At 52.0% G+C, this 9,616-nt stretch overlaps 1 protein-coding gene across 1 annotated transcript in view; it reads left to right on the top strand.

Annotated features, from left to right (window-relative positions):
• The first annotated feature begins 889 nt into the window (after window positions 1-889).
• The window catches only part of HS6ST2 (heparan sulfate 6-O-sulfotransferase 2), a 153,183-nt gene continuing 144,456 nt past the window's right edge, over window positions 890-9,616 (top strand). The window contains exons 1-2 of the mRNA XM_014963151.1: window positions 890-1,137; window positions 1,695-2,044. Of these exons, the coding sequence (XP_014818637.1) occupies window positions 961-1,137; window positions 1,695-2,044 (527 nt within the window). The 5' untranslated portion in view covers window positions 890-960. The remainder of the gene's footprint in view (window positions 1,138-1,694; window positions 2,045-9,616) is intronic.

Here is a 9,616-nt window from a genome sequence, read left to right as displayed (position 1 = left end):
CCCCATGGGCTGTCCCTGCGGGGTGTCCTGTGATGGGATGGGCTGGGACAGTCCTGGTGGGTTTTATATCGGTATCGGGGCAGACAGTGGTTCTTTAGTGTTAATTATTTATCATAGAATCACAAAATGGTTAGGGTTGGAAGGGACCTCAAGTTCCAACCCCCCTGCCCCGGGCAGGGACACCTCCCGCCAGATCAGGTTGCTCAAAGCCCCGTTCCCATTTGGTCTTATCCTATTAAACCTATTTATATTTCAACCCTCGGGGTTCCTTGGTTTCCCCCCGATTCCCTTTCCTGGCTGGGGAGGGGCCATCGGGCGATGGAGTAATTGTCTGAAGGACAATAAATTGCGGTGGGTCTCTCAAAGGGTGGCAGCGTGCGGTGGGTAACCGGTCACCACGGCCAATGGCGGAGGGCAGCTTTGGCCCCAGGCCGGAGGGCCTGGCTGGCGGCACGGCAGGCCCACCACTGCCGTTAAACCGGGGGCTCCTGCCTGGGACAGCAGCCTCCGCTCTGGGCAACCGGGGGTGGGAAGCATTACCGGGCCGTGTGTGGGCTGCTGGGGACTGGGCACTGCCGTCCTGCACCACGGCAGGAGCAGACAGCACCCCAGCACTCCCCGGTACCGGGCCGGGCTCAGTGCTGTGCATCCCGGTACGGCAGGGTGGCGGGAGCGCAGAGGGCTATTGTTATAGTTAAAATAAAAAAAAAAAAAAGTCCGAAATAGATTCACTAAATATTTATTAAGGTAGGAAAGCAAAAGCAGCGCGGGGCGGCTGGGGAGTCGCAGCTCCACCAAGGCTTGCAAATTCAAGCAAGCTGAATAGCTCTTTTTATCCTCACAGAGGTCGGGTTCGACACCTTCAGTACACCCCTCTGCTTCTTGGCGGAGGAGCGCGGCCGGGGCGGCCCCCCGCGGCTGCGGTGAAGGCGGCGGCGATGCGCGGGGCTCCCGGCGAGGATGGAGGACCGGTCCCACAAGGTGCTGCTGGCGCTGGTGATGCTCTTCCTCTTCGCCGTCATCGTGCTGCAGTACGTCTGCCCGGGCACCGAGTGCCAGCTCCTGCGGCTCCGCGCCCTCAGCCCCTCCGCCGCCGCCGACCCGTACCGGGCGGAGGACGAGACGCCGGCGCGTTTCGTTCCCCGCTTCAATTTCTTGCTTAAATTGTTGGGTCAGTAAATTACAATCCGACTTTAGGCGAGTTTTACAAGTGGTGGTGGCATAGTCAGCTTGTGCCATCTCTTCCATGCATTTGGTTAGTACAAGGATAAACATTCACTTACACAGACACATTTTGATGGCATTGCAGTTTGTGTAAGTCAGGACTTTCTTACACTATGTATAACAGAAAAGGATAATCCTAAGATTTGATCAGCAACAAATCTTCAGTTATTCATTACAGCTATCAAGCAGTACCGGGCCATGCCTGGTGGCCGTGCCACCGCGGCGTCCCGGATATGGCCCCAGTGCTCGTCCCGCTCCCGCTCCCGGTCCCCGTCCCGGGGCTGGTCCCGCTCCCGGTCCCCGTCCCGCTCCCGGTCCCCGTCCCGGTGCTGGTCCCGATCCCGATCCCGTTCCCGGTCCCGGCGCGACCGGGCCACGTGCTGAGCGCCGCGCGCGCCCGCCCCGCGCTCCTGCGGCTCCGCGCCCTCAGCCCCTCCGCCGCCGCCGACCCGTACCGGGCGGAGGACGAGACGCCGGCGCGTTTCGTTCCCCGCTTCAATTTCTCCGCCGGCGACTTGCTGCGGCGGGTGGACTTCAACATCAAGGGGGACGACCTCATCGTCTTCCTGCACATCCAGAAGACGGGCGGCACCACCTTCGGCCGCCACCTGGTCCGCAACATCCAGCTGGAGCAGCCCTGCGAGTGCCGCGCCGGGCAGAAGAAGTGCACCTGCCACCGGCCCGGGAAACGGGAGACCTGGCTCTTCTCCCGCTTCTCCACCGGCTGGAGCTGCGGGCTGCACGCCGACTGGACCGAGCTCACCAACTGCGTGCCCTCGGTGGTGGACAGCAAGAAGGAGGTGCGGCTCCGGCCCTCCAGGTGAGGCCGGGCCTTCCCCCGGGGGCTGGCGGCGGCGGGGGGGCTCAGTCGGGACGGAGCACCCCGGCACGGGGAGCGGGCTGCCGGCCGGCCCGGGGGGCGAGCACCGGGGGGCAGACAAAACCCTGCAGGGTGACACGGGAACGGGCCTGGGGACAGCCCCGGCCCACGGGGGTCCCCCAGCTGCCTGCCCCCCGTCTCTCCCCGGGGCGCACACGCTGTCCCTCCCCTGTGCCCGGTCCGGGGGGTGTACCCCCTGCCACCCCGACCTCGGAACTCCAGCTCCTGGCCTTGCAAAGGACAGGTTACTCCTGTGGCTGGATGTTGGCGTTGTCCTTCAGCCCTAGCCCCGTTTACTTGGGGTTTGCACTTCGAATTTTAGTGGCAGTCGCTCTCTTCGTCCCTGCGCCTCTCTCGGGGGGTCGCTCCCCTCGCCCCCTCCCCTCCCGTAGCTGGGTGGTCGCTGCCTCTGCCCCTCGAGGGCCCGGCCGCCCCCTGCTCCCCGGCAGCCCGGAGCTGCTGGCTCTGCTCGGGGGGCTCCCTGAGCACAGCCCTGTGACGGGGGGAGCAGCTTGTCCCTGGCTGTGCCCTCAGCCGGGCCGGGCGGCAGAACAGCCCGGGCTTTGAGTGTCTTTCCACATGGTTTTGCTTGGAAATCAGAAGCGGGGGGTATCGCTCCCGTTAGACTAACGGCAGGTCCCCGCACGGCGAGGGTGCTGTTGTATATCGTGCTATCTGAAGTCAAGTCTAAGCACAGATTCACTTGAAATAGAAGGCAATTTCTTCCTAGAATTCCTTTTATATAGCATGACACTACACTGCCATCTAGTAGAAAAATGGTTAGCGTCGTTATCTTCCTGCGCCCGAGAAGCAGCTCTTTATGAGACTTGGCTATTGTGAGCCCTGCTCTTTTGTTTTCCCCTACTACTTTAAAATTTAATTGTCTGGGTTTTGTGACATCCCGTTTGCAAACATCAGGAACCGATTCCTTGCCCTCTGGGTCTCTCAGCTTCCCGGGTGCAGGGTGCTGAGCCTTGCGGGCTGCCTGGTTTATTTTACCTGTCCTGTAAATATGTTGTTTGTCAGCAGAAATGGAAATTGCATAAGGTGCACCTTCTTTTGCCTAACAGATTCCAGCGATGTGTCTTGCTCTTCCCCCAGAGATGGGTCTGGCCTGCAGAGCTGTAGCTGTGGGGCGGGCATTCCCTTCGTTCTCCAGAGGCAGGTCGGGGTTAGTCGTGCCCTCTGGAAAACGGGGATTGTCCTTCTCCTGAACCCACCACCTTGGAGAGCTGAGACTTGTCTGTAGCTTTTAGCTTTGTGGTTTTGTTTGTTTTTTTTTTTTTTTTTTTCCCTGTTGGATTACCGAATGGGCTTTTCTGACTCAAAACAGAAGTGCTTCATGCACCTGCCCAAGAGTTCAGAGCGATGGTTCCTCGTCCAGCAATCCACGTTCATAGCTGACTTCTGAGAGGTCGCTCGGGCTTGTGACTTGGGATTGAAGCCAGGAGAGAGGGATGACAATGAAGCTGGGATGATTTTGTGTTAGGTAGAGGTCTACTCTTACAAAGAATTTGAAATGATGTTATAGGTTTAATAGCCAAATTACACAGCTGGCTTAATAGCTACAGTTCTTATCCCAAATAATGTCTTGCATTTATAATCGAGGTGATTCAAAAGTGAGACCTGCTGTAAGAGGGATTTGAGCTGCTTGGCAGCTGTGTAATGCAGTCTGTAGTGACTGTCTTTGTGCTGTGTAGCCTTGTCTGGGAACAGCCAAATGAGTGGTTGTTGTTCCAGCAAACTTTTTAGCTTGCCCTCCGTGGGATACCCTGTGCAGAGGTCTGCCTTGGGAGGGATGTGGAGAGTCTCCGGGTCAGATCGCTGGGTAGCGGGGCTGTTCTATAGAGGCCTTTTCTTCTGTTTAAAAGTAGTGCCTTTGTTAGTCTGGAGGATTCCCTGTCCTGGACCTCAGCAACCAGGTACAGAGCATCCCCCTGATACGATCTGATGGGATCAGCCTGAGGGCTGTGCCCACGAAGGACCTTGTTGCCTGCAGCATTCATCCTCCAGCCTCTGCTCTTAATCCCATCGCTAGTCCGCCTCTAGTTCCTTTGGGAATTGTTGGTTTGGAGGGCACGTTTCCTGCAGAAATACTCAGGATGGGTGTTGTGACTGGTTGGTTGGTTTGGATTTAACACAATGGTTCTTTTCTGTCTATGAACATGTAGGTTCCCAAAACTTGCATTGCTTTGCGGTGGTGGCCTGTGCTCCGCAGTAAGTAGCTAAATAGACCTCCCACTCCTCCTTTGGTCCTTCCTTCCCCTAGAGGAACATGAATGGGTTTGGGGATTACTTCTTCCTCCGTGGGTCCCATTGGGGTGTGCTCCTGTTCCTGCTTGTTCCACCAGCGCTGCTCACACTGGGGCACGGGGAGATGTTGGGAGGGGGAAGGGGAAGGTGCAGGCAGAGCTGATGCTTTGAGCTGTGGATTTGCTGCTGAGGAGGTTGGTGGAACAGGCTGATGGTGGTGGCGGAAAGGAGGGGGTTGTCTCTGCCGCTTGGCATCAGCGGTGAGAAAGGAGAAAATGTGCCTTTTCCCAGTCATGAGTGACGGACTTGGGTCACTTGATTGATTGTGGAAGCCTCAAAGCTTTTGGCACACTGAATGGGGGCAGCATCCAAAGTAACCATGCGTGAGAGCATCGCAGAACTGAGATTTCACTCAGCACTGGCTAATTGTTATGGGAAGTATCTACCGAACTTGTCTATAGCAATAAATCCAAAAGGCTCCATTGCAAGAAACAAAAAGCTTTGGGATTAAACTGGAAAATGTAATGAGACATGGGAGCAAATACGGATCCCTTGTCGGGTGAGAGACATGGCTGTGGGTTAAAGGTTGGGCTGTATTTGGTGTCCCTCCTGGCTAGCATTAAAGCAGTTCTCCATTGAGAGGAGAACAAGCTTGCAGAGCTGCCTCTGGAGACAGAAAGTCTGAGATCAGAAGAAATGTTACAGTGCTGGTACAAGCCTGTTGGACCAGGACCAGGGATGGTGCCTTCTGGCACCACAAGGTTGTGATGTGGGACAGAAGCCCCTGGCAATGCATGGATTTTCTTGTCTTGTCCCCACAGGTTAATTAAAGTCTCCTAAGTTAAGTCTTACGAAAATCTAAAGAAAAGATGCGTTAAAACATTTCCCAGCAAACTGGAAGTGTTTATTGTGTGTGTCTCCATTGGCTGAACAGACGAATCCTCATGCTCTTGGAAACGTGGTGGGATTTGTATCTGCAAATCCCCTCCGCAGTGTGGTCCATCGTGGTGTGCCCGACTCCTCGCCAGCTGGAGGGCTGGCAGAGCTGTGGGCAGAAGGCAACTTGGCCACAGCAAGTGTTGCCATCAGCCCTGGCGTGAGCTCGGGTCCCACTGGAGCTGGTGGGTTTTCCCAGTAAACTGGAAATATGGAGGGGGAAAACCACATGGTTGGGGGGATTGCTGTGCAGGGAGATGCCTGCTCAACGGCAGGGAAATATGGAGGGGGGAAAACCACGTGGTTGGGGGGATTGCTGTGCAGGGAGATGCCCGCTCAATGGCAGCTGCTGTTGGAACAGTGAAGGTGGTGTATGGCTGTGTAAGGGGACAAGCTCTGTTGTTTCTCCTCTAGTGGTGGAATTTGGGGGATGGCTAAGCCCTGTAATGGGGCACTAGTCTCCTTGTAGGCAGAGGAGATGCTGTAGAGTCGCACAGTGCCCCAAGGCTTGGGGTGGATAATAAAGGCTTTGGCAGGAGGTGGACGGCTTAAAACCTCTGGATGCTGATGCAGCAGACTCTGCTCTCAAGGATGAGATCCCCCAGTGCTGCCACTTTGGGGGTGAAGCCTGACGGGGTGGGGGGCAGCTCGGAGGGAGAAGGGGAGCAGGAGGGCTGAGCTGGAGGCTGTGGGCGAGCAGATGGGGGGGACCTGCTGTCACTTGGGCCCTGGCCAGAGCAGCGGGAGGGTGCCCGCCTGCCCTTGAGATACACACTGGGGAAACTCCCCAGGAAAAACTCTGCAATGATTATAAAGCCAAAAAAAAGAGCATTTGCAGAGATGTTGCCAGGCCCGAGTGGCTGCTTCGTTTATCAGCAGGATTTCCTAATGACCCTGCTCGTTTGGGTGCGGCGGTGGGATGAGGGGAATATTACCTGCAGTGGTGGAATTTCCCCACCTGGCACCCGCTGGGGGTGAGGCTGGGTCTGGTTCGGGGGCGTTGGAAGCAGTGGGACAGCCTGCAGAACGAAAAAGGGGCTTTTGAGGGGAAGGGCAGGGGATTATTTTCATAAATGCGAGTAGTTCCTTCACCTAATCCCATTACAGGGCCTGACCTCGAAGGTCCTGGCTGCAAACTTAAGTTCGTGTGTGTTTTGAGTTCGGACTGTTGGACTGGCAAAGCTCTCTAAATTGATATCACTGGTTTTGCAGATAAAGTGTTGGACTTCTTAAAGGGATTAAAAAAAAATAATTTTCCGTATTAGGTCTCTTCAGCTTGCCTCTAAATCTTTAATAAAATGCAAATTGACTGTTAGTTATTTAAAAATATATGTATCCTACTGCCTTTTCTTTTAAATTCAGAGAATTATTTTTTTTTTGTGGGTAGAGAGATGATGTTAGCTGTTGCAAGAAAAAATTCCAGTGATAGCAGTAGAGCAAGAATTCCTTGCTCTATTTATTGCATTTGTTGTCAGGGTTGGTCTTCCCTAAAGAAAAGAATGGGAATATGAACACTGAGGCACAGTGCCATTGTACTAAGACACGATTACTTTTTCTTGAAAAGGTGCCTTTCTGCTATTTTTTTTCTGGGAATTAATAAATATTAAGACGACACTATAAATACACACGTTAACTGTATTAAAATAGACACAGATTGTTCCCTATGATTCCTCTTCATAACTTTATAACCTTTAATAAAGGTTATCAAAGGTGCTTGGAAGTCAGGCATCACCAGTAGGTTATTTATTTTTATTAAAAGACAGAGTTTTAAGTTTAACAAGTTGAGCATTAGTTCTGAGGCGTACTAACTGAGATTAATTTGTTCCTCGTTTATTTAATCTGAATTGTCAGGAATCATGTTCTCCACTGATGTAAATGTCGGCAAAAAGGACTTATTAGTAGATTTGATAGCTTTTTAAATTTAACTAGCAGAGATGCACTGGCATGCCTAGGAGAATTGGTCTGTTTCTTGTGAACAGTTCAGTGCCTAATGAATCACTTCAATGTACTTTTCTGAAGGAAAGCAGGGCGATCTAAATGTGCAATGCATTGATTTACCTCAAATGGATTAGGCCTCTGTGTGCAATCCTTTGCATTAATTTACTTTCTCCACAACTGTAATAATAAAGGCAGTGTTTCTGTACGGCACCAGCCCAAATTAGCTCACGAAATTTGCTAGAAAGCAGAATAATTAATCTGTGGCTGAGAGCAGGGTGTGGGAATGGACTTTTCGGGGAGGAGGTGGGTCTGGGGCGCTGCGGGCTCAGGGTGGCGCGGGGGGCTGGAGCCAGCGGGGTGAGGGGGGAGAGCTGTGTCCCAAGCCCTGGCCATTTATTGACTTCAATGTGGGAAATAAAATAAAATACGTATGTATTTGTAATTTGGTGCAACTTTAAGAGATTTATTTTTTTTTTTTTCTTTTTAAGTGGCCAGGCTGAGGAAACAGGACAAAAGTCTGTAACTCCAGCAGATTCCAGCCTATTTTATTGCTGTAGGAGCTCTTCAGCCTCCTTCTCCCCTCCTGGTGACAGTGTCCAGCCTGCCGTGTGTGCAGTCCTGGCCTTGGGCTCTCTCTGCCCTTGCTGAGGGGCTGCCAGGACGCGAAAAACCTGTGGGTAATTCCTTATTTAACCACTTAGCTGCAGAAATGGCGCCCGGGCTTTGTTTGGCTCGGCGGGGATTACTCTGGCCGAGCAGCCCTCACCACTCAGCCTTTCTTGGAATTACCCGTGTAGGCTTCTTACATGCTTGCAAGGATTAATTCCCCGTTTCCTCCCCCCTCTTCTCCATCAGCTAATTCCCATCGCCGGGCAGCAGCGGGGAAGCGAAGGGATGGAGTGTCCCCAGCCGCTGCCTTCCTCTGCCGGGGACTGGTTCCAGCTCGGGGCTGGGGAGCTCGTCCCGGCAGCACCCAGGGGATGGAAAAGGCCAACCCGGACAGGAGATGCAGGACAGCATTTTTGTATGGGGTGAGGAGGCGGTGCCGGTCCTGCCTTCCTCTTCTCTTCCTCCTCCTCCTCTTCTTCCTTGGCAGCCGGCACTGGAGAGCCAGCGTGGATTATTGTTTGTGATTGATTTGCTGATGCTGGCAGTTGTACAGTGTGTTCTGGGACTAATAGGGTAGCACCGAGTTATTCAGGCGCTAGTGAAATGAATCACATTTGTGATGAGTAATAAGTAGCAGACTTTGGTATTTATGAATAATTAACACAGTAAAGTTTTTCTTAAACAGACATGAAGAAATGATTTAATTTCTACTGTGAACACTCTGTAAAATTAATGAAAGATAATTGCATTTGCTAATGTGAGACTAAGACGCCAAAGCAATCCTATTTTTTTGTGTTTAAGTTCACATTGGTGATGTAAACAGTAAATGTATAATTCCTTCAATATGTTTTCATTGGGTGGGACCTGTGTTTAGCATCCAGAGGGGTGGTTTTTGTTGAAATAAAAGGTCTATTGGTAAACACCGGCGTATCTCTGGGTGGGTAGCTTGTATATGCCTATAACAAGATAATAGTTTTGAATGAGTTGCAATTAGGACCATTTTTTCGCTCTTCCCTGACTCTAGCCTCCTTCCTCAGCTGTTCATGCTTTTAAAGACAGAATCCATTTAAGATATTGCTTATATACAGCTCTGAGTGAAATCTCCACTTATTTAGTCTTGGAAAAAATCATTAGTCTTTAGAGACCTATAAGTCATAAGATCCACTAGGGGTGAGACTCAAATCATGTTACTTCTCGGTTCTGGGCTGTTTATCCAACTCTGAAGGAGCCGAACTTTTGATGTGATATAACTAAATATATGCAGCTATGAGGGAGATAATCTTGTGGCATTAAACGATTTTGCACGTCTCCATAAGAGCGTGAAGAAGACTATGCCTTTCATGAGATCCATGTAGCAAATGCTCCTAATTTCCCATAATCAAAAGGGCTGTGAAGTTTTGATGCTCTCAGAGACTCAAGTAGCTGGAAGATCAATTCTTCCTTTACTCCATTTTGTGTTGGGTAAATTAAAACACTGCCAGGCTCCCAGAGGTGGGAATCTGCGCATCCAGGCTGCTGTTTGAACTGTGGGATCCCTCAGCAAACACCCAAATCAAGTGAGTAAAGCGCTCTCTGTGACTGATTATTTTCTCCAAGCTTCCTTGTGTTCAGAGCAAAGCAACTGTTTTAATCCCCTCTATTAAGACAAACGCCGTTTCCTTGGTCAAAGGCAGAGGAGCTGCTTTTGAGAGTTGCTTTTTCAGGGTAACTGAGGGGAGAGCATTTCCTTTCGCCAGTGGGAAAGCTCTTCCCTGGAGCAATCCGAAGCCGTTCTGG

The sequence above is a fragment of the Calidris pugnax genome, unplaced genomic scaffold, assembly GCF_001431845.1.
Source record: "Calidris pugnax isolate Ruff unplaced genomic scaffold, ASM143184v1 scaffold294, whole genome shotgun sequence".
Taxonomy (NCBI): Eukaryota; Metazoa; Chordata; class Aves; order Charadriiformes; family Scolopacidae; genus Calidris; species Calidris pugnax.
This window is presented reverse-complemented; position numbering and strand designations above follow the sequence as displayed.